Source organism: Phyllobates terribilis, unplaced genomic scaffold (genome assembly GCF_046119375.1).
Source record: "Phyllobates terribilis strain yellow unplaced genomic scaffold, ASM4611937v1 Scaffold_2__4_contigs__length_985480577, whole genome shotgun sequence".
Taxonomy (NCBI): Eukaryota; Metazoa; Chordata; class Amphibia; order Anura; family Dendrobatidae; genus Phyllobates; species Phyllobates terribilis.
In genome coordinates, this window is record NW_027362762.1 from 612,515,932 (window position 1) to 612,543,727 (window position 27,796).

Sequence of the window (27,796 nt, forward strand, 5' to 3'; positions counted from 1 at the left end):
TTAAGCAATGTTTATTACAAGAACCACAAATGAATGACCAATGTTGCAAAAGAGCAGTTAAATTGTTTTATTCAGTGAAGTGCAGAAATGGATTTGGTAAAATCAATGTCATCTTCTTTTAAACTAACGGCTTCTTCTACTATCACCACAGGTTACTTTCAAGAGCCTAATTTTTGCTTCTTACCATCTTCCCTGGATTTCTGGATAAACGCCTCTACTCCACTTTCACCATAGCTGCCTTCAGAAGCAAGTGTTGACACATAACTCCACCGTAAGGCCTTGACAATATCCACCATGGCCTGAGCCTGATAGGTGTCAGATGGAACCACTCGAGAAAAAAAGTCATATCGACTGTTGTCACTAAGGTCGGGAGCAGTGGAGGCATAGCTCACTTGTGGAATCTAAGGAGATAGAACATTAGGCAAGTGAATTCAATAGAACAATAATAATAGAAGACAGGAGAAGGAAAGATCTAGATAAATGGGTCATACACAGAAACACTTTTATTATTGTCAATAATAATTGAATTTACCTCCAAACTGCATTACCAGCAATTGTGTAGAGGTACTTCATGTGAATTAAGCCTCCATGCTTTATATAAATTATAAAAGTAACATTGATTTACATATCTAAAAGAGAAACTCCACAGTTTGCGGTCTGTTGCTTAGGGAATGTGGCAATTTTAAGTAAGGCGGTGTTCAGTGTTTCAAATGACTTTTAGAAGAGAGAACAATGATTTTCATATCAAAAGATAACTAGTTCCTGTAAATTAGACATAAGCATAATATATATCAAAATACTAAATCAATTTCACAAACACCAAATTCACTTGTCACCATCTAAATATTTGAGCACATCAAAAAGTATTAGGGCAAGTTCTGTAAAGTAATGCTAAACAAATCATAAAGTGGAAATGCCAACCTAATATCGCCTATAATAATGGAGTTAGAAAAAGTCACGTAATTTCGATAAGATTACAAATTTTAATAGAAATAGACCCAGGGAAAGGCGATCAGTACAAGAACCCTGGATCAAAAGTACTACTATAGGTGTAACATTTTGTCTAATTTAACTGTAGCCCACAATGTTATGTGTATCGAGGAAATCATCAAGCCCTTTTTTGAACGCTGTTATAGAATCTGCCATCACTACCTCTTGTGGTAGGGCATTCCACAGCCTGACTGTAAAGAACCCTTTCCTGTTTAGGTGCCAGTTTAGGTTTCTTCCACCTGTAATTAGTGCCCCCTGGTCCTTAGTATTGTCTTTGGAAGGAATAAGTCATGGGCTAGACCTTTGTACTGACCGCACATATATGTATATATATAAATGAGATCTCCTCTGAAAGGTTTTTTTCTAAGCTAAACAAGCTTAACTTTTCCAACCTCTCATCATATGAGAGGCCTTCGATTCCTTGTAATATTCTAGTTGCTCGCCTTTGAACTGACTCTAACTTCAGAATATCTTTTTTAAAATGTGGAGCCCAAAACTGGTAAGGGGTAACAATACGTTGGGATCACGAGATTTTATTTCTCTTTTTAAACACCCTAAAATCTTGCTTTCTTTTGCGGCAGCTGATTGACATTGAGTACTGGTGCTCAGCTTACTCGTAACCAGAATACCCAAATCCTTCTTCTGTTCTGTAGTCCCAAGTATACTCCCATTTAATGTTTATGCAGCAATACGATTACTCCGTCCTATGTGCATTACTCAACATTTATCTACATTAAACCTCACAATTCTAATTATTATATTATTAATAATTATATTAATTGTATCAATTAATATTGAGCAGAATTAAGTATGCTCACATCCCCCTATATACTGTTTGAACCCAAATACAGCTAATTCTATATATCGTATGAGCCCCGCCACAGTCCCTTTTATATTGTATGATCCCCCCCACAGACCCTTATTTACCATAACAGCCCCCACACAGCCTCCCCTATAAACACCATGAGCCCCACACAGCCTCCCCGTGTCCAGCAAGAGCATCCCACACAGCCTCCCCCTGTCCAGCATGCGAGCCCCACACAGCCTCCCTGTGTCCAGCATACGAGCCTCACACAGAATCCTCGTGTCCAGCATGCGAGCCCCACACAGCCTCCCCGTGTCCAGCATGCGAGCCCCACACAGCCTCCCCGTGTCCAGCATGCGAGCCCCACACAGCCTCCCCGTGTCCAGCATGAGCATCCCACACAGCCTCCCCGTGTCCACCATGAGCCCCACACAGCCTCCCCGTGTCCAGCATGAGCATCCCACACAGCCTCCCCGTGTCCAGCATGAGCACCCCACACAACCTCCCCATGTCCAACATGAGTGTCCCACACAGCCTCCCCGTGTCCAGTATGAGCATCCCACACAGCCTCCCCGTGTCCAGCATGAGCGTCCCACAGCCGGAAGTCTCTCCTCCACCAATGCAGTCTGCATGGATGGAGACAGACTTAGAGGATACAGCAGGCGAGGGCACGGTGCGGCTATCTCGGTCTGTGGGCCGAACAGGAAAAGCCAGAGGGCTGGATGTGGCCCATGGGCCGCACTTTGCCCAGGTCTGCCCTAACACATACAGGATAATAAATGACTGCCATTTGATATACTGTTATACAGTATACACATTGTTATATATACAGTTGTGCTCAAAAGTTTAAATACCCGGCAGAATTTTTGCTTTCTTGGCCTTGTTTCAGAGAATATGAATGATAACAAAAACACTTTTTCTCCACTCATGGTTATTGGTTGGGAGAAGCCATTTATTGTCAAACTACTGTGTTTTCTCTTTTTAAATCTTAATAACAACCAAAAACATCCAAATGACCTGATCAAAAGTTCACTTACCCTAGTGATTTTGGCCTGATAACATGCACAGAATTTGACACAAATGGGTTTGAATGGCTACTAAAGGTAGTACAGATATATTACAGTGTGTATACTGTATAACAGCTGGTGTCTGTGTTATTCTTTATACTATAGTGGTGTACTCTGTGCACAGATATGCAATGTAGTATGCACTGGATTGATCAATCCTGCACCTGGCACAGGAAATCCATATTGTATACTGTATATACAGGGCTATATATATATATATATATATATATATATATATATATATATAAAATGTGTATATATAAAAACGTGATGTCCCGTAACCAGGCTCAGTGTCGTTCAGTCCAGTGCTGTATTCTGTATTGTGCCTCTGGTCACTCTGAGGTATAGGGATAGAGATTTATTGCAGCAGACTGAACTTTCCTTGGGGTCTGTTGATGATGAAGCCGATGACCTGGCACTGACAGAGCGACTCTGAAAGTTCAGACTCCTGCAATAAATCCTCCCCCTCACTTGACTTTCCCCTCTCCAGTCCATCCTTAATGCAACAGCCAGGGTCATCTATCTGGCTAATTGTTACTCGGATGTTTCTGCTCTGTCCCAGTCATTGCATTGGCTGTCCATACATTGTAGGATCCAATTTAAATTGCTTGTTCTCACCCATAAAGCTCTCCACAGTGCGGCACCCCCCTCCCCTACATCTCCTCCCTCATTTCTGTTTATCGGCCTACACGTTCTCCACGCTCCACAAGCGATTTTCGACTAACCTCCGCACTAATCCGTACCTCCCAATCCCGGCTCCAAGACTTCTCCCAAGCTGCACCTATTCTTTGGAATGCTCTTTCCCAAGCAATTAGGACTAATCACAACTTACACAGTTTTAGGAACTCACTAAAAACACATCTGTTTAGGGTGGCCTATCATGTTCCCAAATCGAAGAATTTTTATATATATCCTATTCACTATTTCTCCAAACATAATTCTCCATCAAACTACACCGCACCCAAAAGCACTAAAAATATTGGCTGGTGACTAGCTCATGCAGCCTTTATCTGTCCCCTATTCCCTCAAGATGGCTGGACCATCAATGTAAATAATCACCTGTACTTTGTGTCACCCCCACCTCATTGTAGATTGTAAGCTCTTACGAGCAGGGTCATCATTATTTTTGCTTTAATTATTGTATTATCTTTAACCGTTAGTTATGACTGTTGTATATGAACCTCTGAATTGGAATATTTTGGCGCTAAATAAATAAAGATTATTATTATTATCTTCCTAAAGCACAGGGGTTATGGTGTATCTTTTAAATGAGATCACCTCTATTAGGTGCAGATGATTGTTCATTAGTGCTATTAAGCTTTTACCAGAAGTAAAGTTACTGAAACATTTGAATTTTAATATACTGTATATTAGGCAACATTTTCTTCAAGCAGTTTTCCAGGCTCAAAATAAATTTCTGCAGTTAGATGTGACTGTATATAGGCAAAATGTAACAGTGTGCAATGTGCACACTATCAGAACTGCCCTCTAGTTCCATCAGGAGTGGGTGGTCATGTGATTGCATGTATGCTCTTAGAGGGGAATGGTACACTGTCCTGATTTGGTGATCTGCAGAAGGACAAAGTGACTGCAGAAATTTCTCTTGAGCTTAAAAGACCCTTTAAAATTATTTATAGCCTTAATTTTATACATTTACATCATATCCTATCAAGGTAGAGTTTAAAATATAATTTGCCAGCTGGAGACTTACACGCTATAACCATTTTTTATTCAATACCTATTAACTACATAGATGCTTCCTTGGGTTGCTTATGCCTTTAGGTATTTCAGACATTTCCCAGATAATGTAACATTTTACTAGATCTTTGCTCAGTAATTTTTATATTATTAATATTAGATTGCACTAAAAAACGGTAGCAGCAAATATGTCTGCAGTACATGCCTTCCTATATTTCAGGCGTATACAGCAGTGTGCCATTTACCTACATAATGCACTGGCTGAGTAGTGAGCGCAGATATAATGTATTCCCTTTGGTTTTGCACAGCATCTTAATAGGTTAATGTAACAGAACTAGGCAGCCATGCTTTAAGCTACCGCATATAGAGTGTACTGTTTATGGGGGCTAAATCCCTAAATATAACATCATCATACATGAAATCTATAATAGAATAAGGAGATACATGCCAAAACTAAAGACCCATACAAATTCCATATTGGTAACAGTTTTCTCGCAGCAGTCTACCTGATGGATTATTATCTGTTCTTACATTCCTTCTAGATTTCTTTGTGTACTTAAAGACTAATTAAGGCAGAATAGCAAATGTTATCCATAAAGCAGTAGAACTATGGGACTTCAATGCAAAGAATGACAAAAGAGAAGTAATTGCCATCAATTTTGTAACTTATCCGTATATAAAAGCAAGTAACATAAAGATGAAAGCAGTTCTATTAATTACAGCTACAGTGTATCAATGTCTGCTGCCAGGACAAAGCAAATACACATTTGAATGAAAGAACACAAATCTATTTGCAAATCGCTGTAAGATCATGATTCCTATCTGCACATTTCCACCACCGTGCGTCTGCATCTCCTTGCAGAATACAAAAGTAGTAAATAATGGTTGAATTCTAGTGATTGCGTATAGAGAGCTGCTGTTTGAGTTTCATATTGCTGCTTTTCTCTATTAACAAGCCATACACTCTTATAAGGCCTCCATCACACACAGGTTTTATTTGTAATATAAAATGCATATAAGAATGACACATTTATACAATTTTAAAGCACCATACCACTTTTTTTTCTTGCACCGGCAGGGTGACCTTAGTCTTATACTTAACCACTTTCATCTTCACCGTCTATTGGCGCCGCACCGGTTGGTCTTCAGCAAGTTGTGTGACCTGCCGAATCACTCCATAGTTTGCTGGAGCGAGCCGGAGGTCACTTTTCAATGCAAGTCTATGAGAGTCTTGTTCTAGCTGTCATAGATTTTCATTGAGAGCTTGAGACCGTTACTTCTGACTTTCGGTCAGTCAGAAGTGTCAGTCCTAAAATGGCTGGTAAGTAAACACTATGGGCAGGAGTCTTTGATTAGAAGCATCACTCCAGCACTGAAAAAAAAATGCAAGAGTGGTGCTTTAGTGGCCTTTTTTTAAATGCCTTTTGGGATTATTTTTTATTTTGTTACATTTTGTATAGACAAACTTTCAAAAAAGTGACAATTGAAAAAAATGTGTATACAATTTCTAAGTATTTAATATTCACTTTAATATTGGGGCATAGCATTTTTGAACCTAAAAAGTGCAAAAAAAAAGGCCATAAAAGGACCACCTAAAGCCCCCGTCTCACATAGCGAGATCGCAAGCGAGATCGCTGCTGTGTCACGGTTTTGGTGACTCACCAGCGACCTCACCAGCGATGTCGCTGTGTGTGACACTTTGCAGCGATCAGGCCCCTGCTGTGAGATCGCTGATCGCTGCAAAGTGTCCTGGACCATTTTTTGGTCGTTGCCCTCCCGCTGGTCAGCACACATCGCTGTGTGTGACCAGCGGGACCAGTGTTCAGGCTGCTAACCATGGTAAACATCGGGTTACTAGGGGGCACACGCGCACTTAGTAACCCGCTGTTTATCATGGTTACCACTCTGCTACGGTGAGCGGTAACCTCCCGCTCACGGTAGCTGAGTGGTAACCATGATAAACAGCGGGTTACTAGGTGCGCGTGTGCCCCCTAGTAACGCGCTGTTTATCATGGTTACCAGCCTGCTCCTGCTTCAGCAGGCTGGTAACCAGGAGCAGGACATCGTGGAAAGATTCTTTCCACGATGTCGCTGCTCCCCTGATCGTTGGTGAGCCTGCCTGTTTGACAGCTCACCAGCGATCACATAGCGACGCAGCAACGATCCCTGACCGGTCGTATCGTTGTCGGGATCGCTGTAGGGTCGCTAAGTGTGACGGGGCCTTAAGTGCTCTAAAGGAAGCTGTCCTAAAGGGAGTGGTCATTATAATGTGTGCATATTAAAGAACTGAAAGAAGAAAATATCCAGCTCTCAAGAAGCCGAATATCGATAAAACTTGTACATTCTTTATGCCAAATGATTTAAAAACAGGTGAGTATCCAATGAATATTCATAGGTATATGAAACCATTTTCCATTATAGAAAAAAAGAAAGGAACATGAGAAAAATATACAATTTATCAGACACGTTTCGAACAACACATGTTCTTGGACTTGGTATGAAATAAATAATATTTGGACATAGCATTTTTGTGCGAAAAAAGACCATAAAAGGACCACCTAAGTGCTCTAGGGAAAGCTATCCTAAAGGGAGTGGTCAATATAATGTGTGCATATTGGGGAACTGGCTACCATGTAATTCTCTAATGCTCTAAGAGCCACATTTTAGTAACCTTAAGTCTATGTGCACTTTTCATCACAAAACGGTATGGTGCTCAAATAGATTCCCAATTATCATAAAATTTGTATGGAACAGCAGTTTTATTTGCAAAACCAAGTGATCAACTTCAAAATTGTGCAGCTTCTATGAATGGTCCTAATCTAGTAAGTTAGATAAATTCTTCTTAGTGCCTATTTTATAGTTAAGTTTTCAAGAGAAACCAAAAATAGAATTTAAAATGGGCTGTTGATTAATCTTATAAAGCATTTATTTCTCTGAAGAATATGTCCTGTTGTGAATTACCCAGACAAACTATTGATTTGATTGAGCAATAAATAATGCTTTTTTGCCTCTGTAGTAGCACTGCCAGGTCCTAATAGGCAGATCTTTTGTAATCATCATATTGCCAAAGGACTCATCTAACAAGTATATATTGTCCAAAGCGAACAACTCCTTTAGAATAAATGTTTGGGAATCAAATGTACAGAATTGTGTAGCCAAGGTAAACCGACATTTACTTTATAGATTGGACATTAGATGAAAACATTTTGGTTTTCTAAGCAAAAAAGATACGTCCATTAACTTTGAATTTTTATTTAAAGATTCAATTAAAAACATCTCGCATACACCAATCTTCCATAGGCCAGTGTCCTCATCTGAGAGAACCGGGCCAATTATGCTAATCACACTCTGATCAAACTCTGGTCAGTTTGATCAGAATGTGATCAGAATGTGATCATAGTGTGATCCAATTTTCTCGGCTGAGAATATGGAGAATCAGATTGCACTCAGATGTCATCCAAGTGCAGTCTGATGACTTTTTTCGCACTCACTGACTTGCATGGCCGAGTATGATCCAAATATTGGATGCAAGTCTTGCATGCTGTGATTCTTTCCTTGGACAGGAAAAAATTAGACATGTGCGTGGCTTCATAGTAATAACATTGGTCCACGTGCGAAACAATGTTTTGTCGGATCACACTCGGACCAAAAATTCTGTCATCTGCACGAGCCCTAATAAAACTCCTTCTCTCCCTTCCTGGCAGTCTAACAGATCCTTGGATTAGCATTATGCAACAATCATACCAGTAACCTTGTCCAGTATCAACAGCACTATTATTATTATTTATTATTATAGTGCCATTTATTCCATGGCGCTTTACATGTGAAAAGGAGTATACATAATAAAAAGAAGTACAATAATCTTAGACAATAGAAGTCGCTGACTGGTACAGGAGGAGAGAGGACCCTGCCCGCGAGGGCTCACAATGTACACTATAATGCTATGTGAGCCTCTGCAAATACGGGAAAGTGCTATGACTTTCAAAATCTGTCTCATTTAAAAAAACAGGGGAAACAGTATTAGTATAGCTTCCTTGGGTACTCTGATTACTAATTAAATACAGTATTTTGGATAACATTTTATCCATTTGATAACTATGGCTAAGCATTGTTATTCCGTTAATATTTTCAAAGAACAAGACAGAAATTTTTTTTTTTTTTTTTCCGATTTTAACCCCTTAACAACATCTGATGTACTAATACGCGTGGACTTAAGAGCCAGACCCGTATTAGTACGTCATGGTGATCGCGCGTGCACACAGGCTGTGCGGGCGCGATCGCCGCCGGGTGTCAGCTGATTGTCACAGCTGACACCCGGTACTATGTGCAGGGAGCGGTCCTGCACTGCTCCAAGCACATTAACCCCCGCGATGCTGCGATCGAAGTCGATCGCAGCATTGCGTGGGCAAGGGGAGGTGATCGCAGATACTCACCTCCTCTTCCAGCACTGTCTGCAAAGGCTTCCCGGGTGTTGCCATGACGACCCGATGTCGTCATGACAACATCCGGGTCACCAGACAGCAGGAAGATTGTTTGGACATGCGCAGTGCATCTCCAAACAATCTTCTCCCTGTCCAGCGCTGACACCCTGCATGGCACAGGGATGGTGCTGCATTCCTGTGCCATGCAGGCGATCAGAGAAAAAAAAGTGAAAGTCCCAGAGTGGGACAAAGTAATAAACTATATAAGCTTCCAGAAAGTGAAAAAAATAAATAAAAAAAACTGCAAAAATATAAAAAAAAAAAAATAAAAAATAATCCACCAAAAATAAAAATATAATGTACCCATCAATAAATATTATTAAAAAAAAAAAAAAACAATAAAAGTACACATATTTGGTATCGCCGCGTCCGGAACAACCTGACCTATAAAACTGTACCACTAGTTAACCCCTTCAGTGAACACGGTAAAAAAAAAAAAAAAAAAAACGAAGCAAAAAACAATGCTTTATCACCATACCGCCAAACAAAAAATGGAATAACACACGATCAAAAAGACAAATATAAATAAAAATGGTACCGCTGAAAACGTCATGTCATCCCGCAAAAGACAAGCTGCTACACAGCTCCATCAGCCAAAAAATAAAAAAGTTATAGCTCTCAGAATAAAGCGATGCTAAACAATATTTTTTTCTATAAAATTGCTTTTATTATGTAAAAGCGCCAAAGCCATAGAAAAACAATATAAATGTGGTACTGCTGTAAACGTACTGACCCGAAGAATAAAGCTGCCTTATCAATTTTACCACACGCGGAACAGAATAAAAAAAAAAAAAAATAAATTCCTGAATTGTTGGTTTTTGTTTATTCTGCCTCACAAAAATCGGAATAGAAAGCGATCAAAAAATGTCACGTGCCTGAAAATGGCACCAATAACAACGTCAAGTCATCCCGCAAAAAACAAGCCGTCACATGACTGTCTGCCAAAATCTGGAAAAATTATAGCTCTCAAAATATGGCGATGCAAAAACTAGATTTTACAAAGAATGCGTCTTTTAGTGTGTGACAGCTGTCAGTCATAAAAACCCCATATGATTCTGGTATTGCTGTAATCACACCGACCCGAAGAATAAAGTCGTCTAATCACTTATACCGCACAAGGAACGGCGTCAAAAATAAACTCTTGGGTTAGGATTGGGCTAGGGTTAGGGCTGGGTTTGGGGTTAGGGTTGTGCTAGGGTTAGGGTTGTGCTAGGGTTAGGGTTGTGCTAGGGCTAGGGTTGTGCTAGGGCTAAGGTTGTGCAAGGGTTAGGGTTGTGCTACGGTTAGGGTTGTGCTAGGGTTAGGGCTGGGGTTGGGGTTGGGTTGGGGTTAGGGTTGTGATGGGGTTGGGATTTTTTTCAAAAGTGAGAAAAAAAGATGACGATATGGCGGCTAGTGTTGAGCGCAAGTGCTCGCTACTTGAGTTTGCATCGGGTGCTCTGGTATGCATTGAGTATCGTGGGTATTTGAGTGACATGCTCGAGTCTCTGCCCCATATGCTTCGCGGCCAAAAAAACTTTACGGGGATTGCCTGCCATGCACGAGCGATCCCCGCATGTTTTTTTTTTGGGTGTCTAATAACCGTGAAACATGCGGAGCAGGGACTCGAGCATGTCAATCGAGCACACGCTGTAGATGGTGCATACCTGAGTACCCGATGCAAACTCAAGTAGCGAAGTAGCGAGCACTTGCGCTCAAGACTATTGACAACTTATTCAATATGATGACCTAATGTAAAAAATTCTGTGTCGTACCTCTGGGTTCAAAATGTTCACTATACACCTTAATAAAATCCTTGAGGGGTATAGTTTCCAAAATGGGGTCACTTGTGGGGGGAGCTCCACTGTTTAGGCACATCACCGGCTCTCCAAACGCGACATGGTGTCCGCTAACAAATTGAATGGAAAATCGTCTCAAATTGTTATCGGACGCCATGTTGCGTTTGGAGAGCATCTGCGTGCCCAAACATTGGAGCTCCCCCACAAGTGACCCCATTTTGGAAACTAGACCCCCCAAGGCACCTATTTAGATGCATAGTGAGCACTTGGAACCCCCAGGTGCTTCACAAATTGATTCATAAAAATGAAAAAGTGTTTTTTTTTTCACTTTTTCATTTTTATGAATCAATTTGTGAAGCACCTGGGGGTTCCAAGTGCTCACTATGCATCTAGATAGGTGCCTTGGGGGGTCTAGTTTCCAAAATGGGGTCACTTGTGGGGGAGCTCCAATGTTTGGGCACACACGGGCTCTCCAAATGCAACATGGTGTCCGCTAACAATTTGAGCCGACAATTTGTTAGCGGACACCATGTTGCATTTGAAGAGTCCCTGTGTGCCCAAACATTGTAGCTTCCCCACAAGTGACCCCATTTTGGAAACTATACCCCCCAAGGCACCTATTTAGATGCATAGTGAGCACTTGGAACCCCAGGTGCTTCACAAATTGATTCATAAATATGAAAAAGTGTTTTTTTTTTCACTTTTTCATTTTTACGAATCAATTTGTGAAGCACCTGGAGGTTCCAAGTGCTCACTATGCATCTAGATAGGTGCCTTGGGGGGTCTAGTTTCCAAAATGGGGTCACTTGTGGGGGAGCTCCAAAGTTTGGGCACACAGGGGCTCTCCAAACGCAACATGGTGTCCGCTAACAATTTGAGCCGATTTTCCATTCAATTTGTTAGCGGATACCATGTTGCATTTGGAGAGTCCCTGTGTGCCCAAACATTGGAGCTCCCCCACAAGTGACCCCATTTTGGAAACTAGACCCCCCCAAGGCACCTATCTAGATGCATATTGAGCACTTGAATCCCCAGGTGCTTCACAAATTGATTCGTAAAAATGAAAAAATGAAAAAAAAACACTTTTTCATTTTTACGAATCAATTTGTGAAGCACCTGGGGGTTCCAAGTGCTCACTATGCATCTAGATAGGTGCCTTGGGGGGTCTAGTTTCCAAAATGGGGTCACTTGTGGGGGAGCTCCAATGTTTGGGCACACAGGGGCTTTCCAAATGCAACATGGCGTCCGCTAACAATTTGAGCCGACAATTTGTTAGCGGATATCATGTTGCATTTGGAGAGTCCCTGTGTGCCCAAACATTGGAGCTCCCCCACAAGTGACCCCATTTTGGAAACTATACCCCCCAAGGCACCTATCTAGATGCATAGTGAGCACTTGGAACCCCCAGGTGCTTCACAAATTGATTCATAAAAATGAAAAAGTGTTTTTTTTTTCACTTTTTCATTTTTACGAATCAATTTGTGAAGCACCTGGAGGTTCCAAGTGCTCACAATGCATCTAGATAGGTGCCTTGGGGGGTCTAGTTTCCAAAATGGGGTCACTTGTGGGGGAGCTCCAATGTTTGGGCACACAGGGGCTCTCCAAACGCAACATGGTGTCCGCTAACAATTTGAGCCGATTTTCCATTCAATTTGCTAGCGGATACCATGTTGCATTTGGAGAGTCCCTGTGTGCCCAAACATTGGAGCTCCTCCACAAGTGACCCCATTTTGGAAACTAGACCCCCAAGGCACCTATCTAGATGCATAGTGAGCACTTGGAACCCCTAGGTGCTTCACAAATTGATTCGTAAAAATGAAAAAGTGAAAAAAAAACCACTTTTTCATTTTTACGAATCAATTTGTGAAGCACCTGGGGGTTCCAAGTGCTCACTATGCATCTAGATAGGTGCCTTGGGGGGTCTAGTTTCAAAAATGGGGTCACTTGTGGGGGAGCTCCAATGTTTGGGCACACAACGGCTCTCCAAACACAACATGGCGTCCGCTAATTATTCAAGCAAATTTTACAATCAAAAAGTCAAATCGCGCTTCTTCCCTTCCGAGCCCTGCCGTGCGCCCAAACAGTGTTTTTTCCCCAAATATTGGGTATCTGCGTGCCCAGGGGAAATTGCACAACAAATTTTGAGGTCCATTTTTTCTTGTTACCCCTGTGAAAATAAAACAAATTGGGTCTAAAATAACATTTTTGTGAAAAAAGTTAAATGTTCATTTTTTTCTTCCACATTCAAAAAATTCCTGTGAAGCACCTGAAGGGTTAATAAAGTTCTTGAATGTGGTTCTGAGCATCTTGAGGGGTGCAGTTTTTAGAATGGTGTCACTTTTGGGTATTTTCTGACATAAAGACCTCTCAAAGTGACTTCAAATGTGATGTGGTCCCTAAAAAAATGGTTTTGTAAATTTTGTTGGAAAAATGAGAAATCGCTTGTCAACTTTTAACCCTTATAGCTCCCTAATAAAAAAAAAATTTTGGTTCCAAAATTGTGCTGATGTAAAGTAGACATGTGGGAAATGTTATTTATTAACTCTTTTGTGTGACATATCTCTCTGATTTAAGGGCATAAAAATTCAAATTTTCAAAATTGCAAAATTTTCAAAATTTTTGCCAAATTTCCGTTTTTTTCACAAATGAACGCAAGTGATATCGAAGAAATTTTACCACAATCATGAAGTACAATATGTCTTGAAAAAACAATCTCAGAATCAGGGGGATCCGTTGAAGCGTTCCTGAGTAATTACCTCATAAAGTGACAGTGGTCAGAATTGTAAAAATTGGCCTGGTCAATAACGTGCAAACCACCCTCGGGGCTTAAGGGGTTAAAGGAACATTATATCTTACACAAACTGCACCAATGATTCTTTAAAGCTACCAATAAGTTTACTACTTGTATAAGTTAATGTAAGCATTAGAAGATAACTGCTTAGAAAACTTTTTTAGCCATCCTATATTGCAACATTTCTATATACCGGTATTTGTCATACAAGTGATCTTCAGCAATACATTTAATCAGCTCACGATTGTTTTAACTCCTTAGTGGCCAAGCCAATTTGACTTTAATGATCAAGCCAATTTTTTGAAATCTGAACAGTGTCACTTTATGCGGTAATAACTCCGGAATAATTCAACTTACCCCAGTGATTCTGATATTGCTTTTTGTGACACATTGTACTTTATGTTAGTGGTAAATTTAGGTCAATATATTTTGCATTTATTTGTGAAAATATCAGAAATTTGGCAAAAAAAATTTTTTAAATTTGCAATTTTCAAACTTTCAATTTTTATATCCTTAAACCATAGTCATAATGTACATAATAATTAATAAATAACATTTCCCATATATCTACTTTACATCTGTGTCAAGGATACGCCGCAGCCAGGGTGCTCATACAGATCCCACCACTGCCAACAGTTGTTAACGGAATGCATCTTCACTGCCTCCAATTATCAAGACAATTATGCATTTGGCTGATGAATGATGGACGACACTGTGACTGCTTACAATACTAGGCTAGTTAATGGGGAACTAACAGTGAGTGTATGGTATATACACCTTTGATTCCAACACATGGAATATATGTAAAGTTGTGTAAAAAAATGTTTGCCCTCTGAATGGCTTAAGAAAAACAAAATTAAGACTTTGGAGTGGCCTAGTCAAATTCTTGACCTTAATCCAATTGAGATGCTGTGGCATGACCTTAAAAAGTCGGTTCATCCTCGGAAACCCTCCAATGTGGCTGAATTACAACAATTTTGCAATGATGAGTGGCCAAAATTCCCCCAGAGCATTGTAAAAGACTCTTTTTTTTTGTTTGCTTTTGTTTTAACACAAAGGCTCCGTTTTTAGTGTCAAAATGGGTTTTGCGCGCTCTTTTTGTGTTTTTTTTTTTACTTTATACACATTTTATTTTACTTCTTTCACTTTTTCACTTAGCGCCACTGTGAGAAAAGAATATTTTTTACTTTGATAACTGGTCACTGCACTGTAGTCGCTGAGACTTGTCAGTGTCTCACTGACTTTGCCGATTAGACCCTGCTTATAGCACAATCCAACAGGTTTTGGCGTGTACTCTGGTGACCTCGGGGTACCATGGCAACCATAGGCATTTGCGATTACAATTGCATGGGGCTGATGTTGTCAAAGGGGGTCTTTTAATCCCGTTTTAACCACTTAGATTCCGCTGTTGCGATTGACCACAGTATTTAAGGGGTTAATTGGCCCTGATCAGTTCCAAAACTTGGCAATGCCGCAGGATGTCAGCTGTCATATACAGCTGTCACCAGTGGGATTTTTAACCACTGGGGGCGCTATACATTTATTCTTGATCGTCACTTTAAAAAGGCAATCAGGAATAAGTCCCCTTAACGATCGACGTTTTAATGCATATTGGCGATCATTAAGAGGTAAACTTAAGATCCCTATTCACATTAGATAACTGTCAGCCAAACATTTGGTCGATTGAAAACTATCTTTCCCAACTCCCACAAGCACAAGCGCTCCTATGTTCTCTATAAGGGAACAGCTGCCATACCTCACCGGAGAGTCTTATATCACTGTGAACAAAAGGATAGGCCCCTGAAATTCAGCAGGTCAGGTTGCTCTCTTCCTTGACATCATCTACTGGGGCAGAGTAGGCTGATCCCGTCGATATTAGAGGGGTTCAGCAGACCTTAGGCTAAAGTGTATAGAGCATCTGAGTTAAAAAATACAAATCCATTCCTTCATCGAGAAATTCTCTCCAATTAAAATAAAGGGCCACAAAGTATTTTAATGGGTGCGTAATAAGGTCATTTAGGTGTCATAGGGAAAAAAAATCAACTTTTTGAGGGTCTGTGGAAGTGGACCAGCTCACATACTTTGCACAACAAGCTTTCAGCATTGCAGATTACTAAAACAATCTTTCGGCTCTCCAATACACGTCATGCCATCATTTATAAAGTTCTAATGGGAGATTTGGTCCGCATTAGAACTTGAGTACCCTGAGTGTGATTAAAGAAATCTTTTCCTAAGGTACAGTACATATCCAAACTCATGTCACCCTTAATTTCTTTATAAATACCATTGTAAATCTGTATTAAAGGGAATCTGTCAGCTGATGCATGCTGTTCAATCTGCAGGCAGCATAATTCACAGCCACGCTGCACAATTGCACCCAGGTATATGTTTCTTTGAAACACTCCATGTCTACCGTAAAAAACATTTTTTAAAAACATTGAAAATAGACACATATTTCCTATTTTTCTTCATCCAGAAATTTTGGACAGTCACCAAATCTTTGTGATGTGGCCAACGAGTGCCACTATTTTTAATTTAAAATTAAACAACTGAGATGCAAGTGAAGTGTAGACTTTCAGGTTTAATTAAATGGGTTGACCAAAAATATCCTGTGAAACATTTAGGAAGTGCAAACATTTTAATACAAAGCCCCCTCACTTCAGGGGCACAAAGCTAATTGGACAAATTAACTTTATCATAAATAAAATGTTCATTTTTAATACTTTGTAGGGAATCCTTTGCAGCGAATGACTGCCTGAAGTCTGGAAGCCATGGACGTCACCAAATGCTGGATTTCCTCCTTTGTGATGTTTCGCCAGGTCTTTACTGCAGCGGACTTCAGTTGTTGTTTGTGTGTGGGTCTTTCTGCCTTATGATTTTCCTTAAGCATGTGAAATGCATGTCCAATGGGGTTTAGATCTGGTGACTTACTTGGCCATTGAAGAATATTCTACTTACTTGCCTTAAAAAACTCTTGGGTTGCTTTTGCAGTATGTTTTGACTCATTGTCTATCTCAGTATGAAGCGCCGTCCAATCAACCTTGCTGCATTTGGTTTAATCTGAGCAGAAAGTATAGCGATGTACACTTCAGAATTCATCCGGCTGCTTCTGTCTCAGTCACATCATCAATTAACCCTAGTGACCCAGTGCCATTGGAAGCCATGCTATCACACAGACTGCCTCCACCATATTTTACAAATGATGTGGTGTGCTTTGGATCATGAGCCATTCCAAGCCTTCTCTAGACTTTCTTCTTCTCATCATTCTGGTACAAGTAGATCTTAGTTTCATCTGTCCAAAGGATGCTTTTACAGAACTGGGTTGGCTTCTTTAGATTTTTTTTTTGCAAAGTCTAATCTGGCTATTCTATTTTTAAGGCTTATTAATAGTTTGCACCTTGAGCTGAACTCTCTGTATTTGAACTCAAGAAGTCTACTCTTTTTGGCAGATTTACTGAACTCTACTTCCTCGAGAGTGTCTTTCACTTGGGTGGATGCTGTGAAAGGGATTTTCTTCAACATGCAAAGGATACTGCGATCATCCACTACGGTTGTCTTCTGAGGATGTCCATGTCTTTTTGAGTTCCCAGGCTCAACACTGCTCTTATTTTTTGAGGAATGTACCAAACTGTTGATTTGGCCACTCCTAACATTTCTGCTAACTCTCTGTTGGATTTCTTCTTTTTTTCAGCCTAATGATGGTCTGTTTCTCTTGAGAACTTCTTTGACTTCATGTTGATGAATCACTGCAACACCTTTCAAATGCAAAAGCCACACCTGGAATTAGCTACAGACCTTTTACCTGCTTAATTGATGATAGATTAACGAAGGAAAACAGTTAACATGCCAAAACTTGTCATTGTCCACATATTTCTGGATCTAACTGTATTTTTTCCAGAAAAAAAAGAATCTAAAAATTAAGTCCCAGGCAAAAATTATTTGAATATCCCAACTAGGACATTTTTAGAGCCATTAAATGAGCATGTATGATAAAATCTGAAAATGTGCTTTGTCGGGAATGGGCAAAAATGGCCTGGTCATGAACTGGTTAATGAAAATCACCCTCCATGCACTGTCTTCCTTTTGAGCCTGTGAGATAACTCAGAAAAGCAAAGCTGCAGGTGATGTACAAGAGCACACGCCTGTAACAATAATTCAGGAGGTGTGTCTCAGACTACCTTAGACTCCCTGTAGACACAGTAGCTAAACTGAAGTTCAAGAGCTTTACTCTGCTCTAAAGAAACTGGGGTATAAGCACAGCTAAAAAGAAATAAAACAAGTACTTTTAATTCATTTACTTTTCATTACTAATACTCCAAACTCTGGCACTCAGAATAGGGAAGTTCGGCTGACACCGCGTAGTGGCAGGTGTAGCCCATACACTTCTGTATTAAATGTACATTCTAGAACCAGTGGGAAAATAGGATTGCTTTGGGACTTCTTATATGTATAGAAAAACTGAACTTGCAACAGATCTGCTTCTTTTGATGCAGTAGTCAGCGGATATATGCCCCACTTTTAAATGCTATCCAATGGCCTAATTCTAGCATGAGTAATTTGATGAAAATATGGATGTATTTTCTGAACCTAAAGACATAAAAACATAACAGAAGTTAATATCTTGGAGGTGAATGATGATGTAGACTTGTTAGTTTTTGGCAGCAACACTTAGTATTTTAGCTGTTGACTCTATATTCAAATGAAGTATAGCAGTTCTAATGCATACAAATTAATGCTATCTTATAATCATTTTAATTTGATATAGCATACAATAGAACATATTATGCAGCACTTTAAAGAGAATTTATTAAACGTTTGTCCCATTAAAGCTTAAATTCCGTTTCCTTTAATGAATATGAGAAATCACTGACTGCAGTTTGTGGTGCTATGAAGAAGATCCACAGTTAAGGTATTATCTTTCTACTGACTTAATAACAGAAAAGATGAGTTTGCATCTGTGATATACAGAAAAATAATATGTTTTGTTCATACCAAAAGGATCATGACATTTAGCCTATTCAGTGATAATAAATGTTTTACATTTGGCAGCATCATGTAGCACAATTATTTCTTCTGCTTTTAGACCTTCTGATTTTTCCCAGTGTTGCTATGGGCCAGTGGACTCTGAACTTATCCAAATCATTTTGCTCATTTCTGCTCTCATGTGCAATCTGAAATACATAATCTTTTGTTAAGTCTAAATCCCATTTAAAATAATTTCTTATTCTAAAAATATTCATGTTGTCCAATCATTAAACCTTTAAATTTGTTTTCGCTCCACTCATAGCTTTACGGTCATAAGCGGCCAAATAAAGGAAACACATTCAAAACAAGATGATTCAATGTGATGTACTTTATTGTTCACTTTCTATAGTGCTGTTATTAAAAAATGACAGGCATTAAGCGTAATCATTTAATAATTTTAGTTTCTGTGTGCTTTTTAAGAGGTTCTTAAAATGTCAGAATATAAATGCATAGTGTTCTATGACAGAAATGTATCAAGAGAAAAATGAAAGTACATGGTGAACGAACAAAAACACTAAATTTAAAGAATACTATTTGTCCTGAGTTAAGAGTTTCAATCTAACTCCCTAAAGCAACAGATTATGAATTGTAAAATAGAATTAAAGTCAAAACTTTTCCCCAGTAGGTTTTCTACCAACAGAATGTATGAAACATATTTTAACCACTTCATGACATTTGGTGTAAGCTAACGTCATGATCGTTTTGCAGGGGTTCCTGCAAAATGACGTAAATTTATGTCACAAAAATCATATGGGCACAGAAGCAGTGACTGAAGGATCATCGCCAGCAGCTTGGCTTAAGTGAGCACCGAGCCTGGGATGAACCACCAAGAGCGGTGCCCGCACCACCCCGGACCCTTTAACCCCTTTCTTTTTTAATAGTACGCCCCACGTCAGATTCCACTGTTTGGTGCAGGCTCTGGCGCTGAGCCCGCACCTTTCCGGGTACATGTAAGCTGATCTATACAGCTGATATGTCCCCACAACAGCCATGGGTGGAATCGTGATCTACCCATTGCTTTTAACTAGTTAAATGCCACTGTAAATCTCTGACAGCGGCATTTAACTCAAGCATATGGGAAGCGCATCATTGACCACAGGTCGCTGATAGGTAGGCATAACAAACCTAGTGGTCGGCGCCCATAGCAAGTGAGCAATTCTGCTACACAGGCGATCTGATCATTGCCTGTATGCAGCAGTGGGGATCAGACAACTGCAGCTTCTAGTCTCCTATGGAGACTATTGACGTATGCAAAAAGTGTAAAAAAAATGTTTTTTTTAAAAAAATATTTAAAAAAAATATAAAAAAATATAAAAGTTTAAATCACCTCCTTTCGCTCCATTCAAAATAAAACAGTAAAAAAAAACACATGCACATATTTTGTATCATCGCGTCCAGAATCGCCTGATCTATCAATAAAAAAAAAAGAATTAATCCGATCGATAAACGGTGTTTATGTTTTTTTGGTTGCTGCAACATTTCAATAAAATGCAATAACAGGCGATCAAAACATTAGCGCGCAAAAAATAAGCCCTCACCCGGTCCCCAGATCACGAGAAATGGAGACGCTACAGGTCTTGGAAAATGGCGCCATTTTTTTTTTTTTTTAGCAAACTCTGGATTTTTTTTTCACCACTGAAATCAAAAAACAACCTATACAAATTTGCAATGACCTGGAGAATAATAATGGCAGGTCAGTTTTAGCATTGAGTGAACATGGTAAAAAAAACCACCAAAAAAACACTGTGGAATTGCACTTTTTTGCAATTTCACCACACTTGGAATTTTTTTCCCGTTTTCCAATACAGGATATGGTAAAACCAGTGATGTCGTTCAAAAGTAAAACTTGTTCCACAAAAAATAAGCCCTCACACGGCCATATTGACCAAAAATTAAAAGAGTTATGGCTCTGGGAAGATGGGGAGCAAAAAACGAAAATACAAAACGGAAAATGCTCGGGTAATGAAGGGGTTAACCCCCTAAATGCAGCAATCATAGCACTTAGAATACAGATAGAGGAAGCGGTCTCTCTCTCTCTTCAGATCAGCGCAACCACAACGTCGACGCGAGGGACCGATTCCTGCCATGACCTGGGTCAGTCAGCTACGGCAAGCCTCTTAGAGCATGGTCTAAGAGGATTCTGTAAGTGCAGCACTGACAAATATAATGCATTGCAATGCATTATACCAGCGATCAGACTAATAAAAGGAGGGACTAAGTAAAAAAGTTTATAAAAAAGTAAAAAAAAATTGTAAAAATATATAATAAAAAAAAAAATCATAAAATAAACAAAAAAAAAAATGAAACCAATAAATAGGTTATGGAGACACGGGGATCAGTGGATGCTCTTGTCCGCTGGTCCTGCTGTCTTTAGAAAGACCGCATGCACCAGGGCTCATACCACTGAACGTCACCACTCCTTCCCAGTGGGCATAATACTATTCAGACAACACAGGGTGAGGGTAAAACAGTGTGGCAATACTTTATTGAACCACCAACAGACAATAACATATAGAACAGTCCCAGCAAATACGCAAGATAGTGGAAATTGCAGAGTCTCACCCTTCCGCTGGCTTGCTGGGATTAGAGCTTCTGTGACTTCGGGGTTCCAGTGTCGACTACCCCCACCAGTGGCACCTCACTTTTGGTGGGCATCCACAGAGAGGAGGTAACAACAAGCTTAGAAAGCTGACAGTCTATTGAGGTACGTGTCCAGGTTACTGGAGGGTAACAACCTGACTTCTCTGAACACCTCTCTGGGGCCAGAAAACAAGAGGGTCTCAACCTGGCTTCCCCAAACATCTCCCTGGGTTCAGTGATGGTCAGTGGAGAAGATTGTATTGTTTCAACATGGGCCATGGTCCCTTAGGCTGGCATCCTGTAGATTGTCAAATCTGTGTCCCTCTTGATGGAGCCATGGTGTCCTGGCTGTTGTTTTGTAGAGTCTCCTCTAGCAGAAGGATAGGGATCCATTTTTATACCCACATCTGTGGTTCAGGCCATCATCTACAAATCAGGGGTCAATCTGCATAGTCTGGCCTTCGCATGGACTTATACAATGGGTAATCACCATATTAGCAAACATCGATTGTTCAATGACCCTGCATCCCTGTCCTCCAAGAATAGCAGTACAATAAATTGTAGGAGCTGATATAAGAGGTAAGCAGCAGCCATTCAACAATTCACAAACATCAATTCAAGAGTCAACGTTCATACTTATATGAACAATAGTCTATGTCTGCTGGCCTACTGAAAATATACGTCTGGCATAATTAAGGTTAAATGCTGTGTCGTCATATAAGTATAGTTCTGTAAAAAAAATAAATATAAATAACAAAAAAAAACACATATTTGGTATCACCGCGTCCGGAGCGACCTGACCTATAAATAAAATTATTTAATCTCGTCTGTGAACTCCATAAAAAATAATAATAAAAAACATGGCAAAAAAACTATCCTTTTTCATCATACTGCACCCAAAAAAGTGTAACAAAACGCAATCAAAAAGTCAAAAACTTCATCTTGTTCAACAAAAAAAACAAGCTGCTATACAGCTTAGTCAGCAGAGAAATAAAAAAAAGTTAAATCTCTCAGAATATAGCGATGCAAAAACAATTCTTTTTTCTAGAAAAAAATTTTATTGTGTAAAAGCGGCAAAACATAAAAAAATAATATAAATGTGGTATTGCTGTAGCCATACTTACCAGAAGAATAAAGCTGTCTTATCACTTTTACCATATGGTGAATGGCATAAAAAAATGCTAAAAAACAATTCCTGAATTGCTGATTTTTGTTTTTCTTGCCTCCCAAAAAGCGGATTAGAATGCGATCGAAAAATGTTATGTGCCCGAAAATGGTACAAATAAAAACATCAACTGCGCTCAGTGAGTGACAGGATACCGCTTGCTGAGCGCAGCTCAGGGGTCCGCTCACTGTAGCACATCATTCTTCCCGACTCCTCGGCATAATCGGTCACATGGATTACAGAGGGGGACACTTAGGACAGGTGAGTATAAGGATTTTTTATATTATTCTAATTTTTACAGTTGGACACTGCGGGACCAGACACTACTACCCTCATCATGGTCCCTGCTGATGCTGATCGCAGCGCCAGCAGGGAACCATGATGAAGGCAGTGTTCAGCGCTTGAGAACAGCACTAACTGTACCACTGACTCCCAAGCGCTGGTACGTGTCATACGGATGCCATCCGTGTGCGGTACGTGTTTGCACGGACCCATTGACTTGAATGGGTTCATGTGATCTGTGCTGCCAGTCAAAAACGGACATGTCTACATGTTGGTCACACGGACACATGGTCGGTGTAAACACACTGACATGTGCACAGACCCATAGATTTGAATGGATCTGCGTGTGTCAGTGTCTCCGGTACATGTGGAAACTGTCACCACACGGACTGGAAACACTGACATGTAAAAGAGCCCTCAAAGACAATAAAAATGGAAACTTGCATGTCTCATTTCAAATGCATCTACTAGACATAGCAGTAAGCCAAGCATTGAAATGACTGAGGATTGTTAAAAGTTTACTAATCAGAGGTTGTATTGCGCCGCTGGTCGATATGTGTAAACAGATCCTTACGGAATGGACAAAGCAAAACCAAGGTACTGAAAATATTGCACTAACATGTTACAGAGGTTGTACATATTTCACAATTTATATAGATCAGAAACACTTTCTATATACTATTATTACATGCTTATTGCATACTATTATTGCATATTATTGCCAACTAGTACTAATTTTCCCCTAAGTGGTACTTGTCATGTCTCTAGAGGGTATTTGCTCTGTGACCATACTGTGTTTTCAATAAGCAGCACAGTGTATAATCACAGCCTGAGGATACTTTAATGTAATATGCTTGATTAGAGGGCTCATAGCTTACAAACATTCCTAACTACTGAATTTACTGGATTCAACCCATACTTTATACATAGTGATAGGTCAATTGACTTTCTATATAAATAGTGACAATTTATGAATGGTGGTGAGGAATAATATTGGACTATAAAAGCAAAGGGAAATAAATGCTGCTATAGTAGCATTATACTAGCTTGGCTTCTTCCTGCAGAAGCTAACATGTGCAAGAAGCAAATATGAACTTGTTAAATCCCTAAAAATTTTCATTGAAGGGAATTAAGAGAAATACTGTGGTTTCATGAAACATCATGTAATTTGAAATAGTTCATAGTTTACAAGATAGCAAAAAATAGATTCTGGGCACCTACAAATGAAAAACATTCTGAAATAGAATCTATCATGTAGAAAAATCTGTAAATTTGCAGATATCATAGATTAAGTAATATATTACAGTGTGCTTGCTTTTTTTTTGCTTTCAGAGAACATGGCCTTCCCTCCAGTTCCTGCTGGGTGGCAGATGTAGGTGACCTCACAGAGATAGAGTAGGATATTGCTCTTAACCCCTTTACCCCCGAGGGTGGTTCGCACGTTAATGATCAGGCCAATTTTTATAATTCTGACCACCGTTTAAAAGTTGACCAGCGATTTCTCATTTTTACAACAAAATTTACAAAACCATTTTTTTAGGGACCACATCACATTTGAAGTGACTTTGAAGGGCCTTTATGACAGAAAATACCCAAAAGTGACACCATTCTAAAAACTGCACCCCTCAAGGTGCTCAAAACCACATTCAAGAACTTTATTAACCCTTCATGTGCTTCACAGGAATTATTGGAATGTGGAGGAAAAAAATTAACATTTAACTTTTTTCACAAAAATGTTACTTCAGACACAAATTTTTTTATTTTTGCAGGAGTAACAGGAAAAAATGGACCCCAAAATTTGTTGTGCAATTTCCCCTGAGCATGCAGATACCCCATATGTGAGGAAAAAACACTGTTTGGGTGCACGGCAGGGTTCGGAAGGGAAGGAGTGCCATTTGACTTTTTGAATGTAAAATTTGCTTGGAATAATTTGCGGACGCCATGTTGCGTTTGGAGAGCCCCTGATGTGCCTAAACAATGGAAACCCCCCACAAATGACCCCATTTTGGAAACTAGACCCCTTAGGGAACTTATCTAGATGTGTGGTGAGAACCCTGAACCCCCAGGTGCTTCACAGACGTTTATAACATTGAGCCGTAAAAATAAAATTTTCCCATTTTTCCCACAAAAAATGTTTTTCAGCCCCTAATTTTGCATTTTCATAAGGGTAACAGGAGAAATTGCACCATTCAGTTTTTTGTGCTATTTCTCCTGAGTAGGCAGATACCCCATATGTGGGGGAAAACTACTGCTTGGACATATGGCAGGGTTCGGAAGGGAAGGAGCACCATTTGACTTTTTGAATGTAAAATTTGCTTGAATAATTAGCGGATGTGCCCCTGATGTGCCTAAACAGTAGAAACCCCCCACAAGTGACACCATTTTGGAAACTAGACCCCTCAGGGAACTTATCTAGATGTGTGGTGAGCACCCTGAACCCCCAAGTGTTTTACAGAAGTTTATAACATGGAGCCGTGGAAATAAAAAAATCAAACTTTTTCCACAAAAATTATCTTTCAGCCCCAATTTTTTTATTTTCACAAGGGTAAGAGGAGAAAATGGACCCAAAAACTGTTGTGCATTTTTTCCTGAGTACGCCAATACCCCATATGTGGGGAAAATACAGTGTTTGGGTGCACGGCAGAGTTCAGAAGGGAAGGAGCACTGTGTGACTTTTTGAACGCAAATTGGCTGGAATCGAGAGCGGATGCCATGTCACCTTTGGAGAGCCCCTGATGTGCCTAAATAGTGGAAACCCCACACAAGTGACCCCATTTTGGAAACTACACCCCTCAAGGATTTTATCAAGGGGTATAGTGAACATTTTGAACCCAGAGGTACGACACAGAATTTGATAACATTAGGTCATAATATTGAATAAGTTGTCATTAGTCTTGAGTGCAAGTGCTCGCTATTTGAGTTTGCATCGGGTGCTCAGGTATGCACCAAGTATCGCGGGTGCTCGAGTGACATGCTCGAGTCCCCGCCCAGCATGTTTCACGGTTATTAGACACCCAAAAAAAAACATGCGGGGATCGCTCGTGCATGGCAGGCAATCCCCGCAAGATTTTTTGGGCTGTATAACAGCTGCAAAACATTTAGGGCGGAGACTAGAGCATGTCACTCGAGCACCCACTATACTTGGTGCGTACCAGAGCACCCGATGCAAACTCAAGTAGCGAGCACTTGCGCTCAACATTAGTCGCCATATCGTTGTCATATTTTTTTCTTTACTTCTGAAAAAATCCCAACCCCAACCCTAACCTTAGCCCAACCCTAACCCTAGCCCAACCCTTTTCCAACTCTAACCCTAGCCCAACCCTAACCTTAGCCTAACCCTAGCCTAACCCTAACCCTAGCCTAACCCTAGCACAACCCTAACCCTAGGCCAACCCTAACCCTAGCCCAACCCTAACCCTAGCCCAGCCCCAACCCTAACCCTAGCACAACCCTAACCCAAGCCCTAGCACAACCCTAACCCTAGCCCAACCCTAACCCTAGCCCAACCCTAACCCTAGCCCAGCCCCAACCCTAGCCCAACCCCAACCTTAACCCTAGTACAACCCTAAAGTTTATTTTTTACGCCATTCCTCGTGCGGTATAAGTGCTTAGACGACTTTATTCTTCGGGTTGGTGCGATTACAGCGATACCAGATTTATAGAGGTTTTTAATGATTGACAGCAGTCACACACTAAAAGACGCATTTTTTTGCAGACTAGTTTTTACATCGCCATATTTTGAGAGCTATAATTTTTCCATATTTTGGCCGACAGAGTCTTGTGGCGGCTTGTTTTTTGCGGAACAAGTTGACGTTTTTATTGATACCATTTTCGGGCGCATGACATTTTTTGATCACTTTCTATTCTGATTTTTAGCAGGCAGAATAAACAAAAACCAACAATTCAGGAATTGGTTTTTTGAGTTTTCTTTTATGCCGTTCTGCGTGTGGTAAAATTGATATGGTAGCTTTATTCTTTGGGTCAGTACGTTTATAGCGGTACTACATTTATATTTTTTTTATATTTTGGTGCTTTTACACAATAAAAACTATTTTATAGAAAAAAGAATTGTTTTTGCATCGCTTTGTTCTGAGAGCTATAACTTTTTTATTTTTCGGCCGTTGGAGCTGCATGGCGGCTTGTTTTTTGCGGGACAAGATGACGTTTTCAGTGGTACTAGCAGGACAGTTTTATAGGTCAGGTCGTTCCGGACGCGACGATACCAAATATGTGTACTTTTATTGTTTTTGTTTTTTTTTCATAAGATTATTTATTTATGGGTACAATATATTTTTATTTTTTTATTATTTTTTTTCATTTTTTTTTTAATTTTTACAATTTATTTTATTTATTTTTTTTTCACTTTCTGACATTTTTATTACTTTTTCACATTGTCCCACTATGGGACTTTCACTTTTTGCAGCCTGATCGGGTGCATGGCATAGAGAGCAGCAGCACCCTATGCCATGCAGCCTGTCAGCGCGACACAGGGAGACGTTCCTTTGGTCGTGCACTGCGCATGAACAAAAGTTTACCATGAACAAAAGTTAATTTTAATCAATAGTTCTCTGAATAATAATAATTTCCACAATTGGATGTATTTAAATAAAATGTTCCTGTGGTGAGATAATCTTATAAATGAGCCCCTGCTGTGTACTGTGTAATGGCTGTGTCTGACTGTGCAGGAACATGGTCTGATCATACCACAGCTCCTGGGCAGGGGTGAAAGCAAAAGACTATACAGACATTACAGCAGGGGATCACAGAGGATTCTTTCTTTGAAGTAAAACATTGTTTAAAAACAGGCAGAGAAATCTTTTATCTCAGCAAAAGAATCAGCTGTGATCCCCTGCTGTAATGTCTGTATAGTCTTTTGCTTCCTCCTCTGCCCAGGAGCTGTGGTATGATCAGACCATGTTCCTGTACGGTCACACACAGCCATTACACAGTACACAGCAAGGGCACATTTATAAGATTATCTCAGCATAAGAAAATTTTATTTAAACACATCCAATTGTGAAACTTATTATTACTCCAAGATCTATTGATTACAATGATCTTTCGCTCATGGGAAATCCCCTTTAACTTTGTGAATTAAAGTGAAAATATGTCCCCAGTGTACATACTTTATGAC

The 27,796-nt window shown here is 39.9% G+C and overlaps 1 protein-coding gene across 2 annotated transcripts in view; it reads right to left on the minus strand.

Moving 5' to 3' along the window:
• Positions 1 to 27,796, minus strand: part of GRM4 (glutamate metabotropic receptor 4) — a 238,660-nt gene that overhangs the window by 54,403 nt on the left and 156,461 nt on the right. For both annotated transcript variants that reach the window (XM_073666513.1, XM_073666514.1), the window contains exon 3: positions 185 to 401. In XM_073666513.1, the coding sequence (XP_073522614.1) occupies positions 185 to 401 (217 nt within the window). The remainder of the gene's footprint in view (positions 1 to 184; positions 402 to 27,796) is intronic.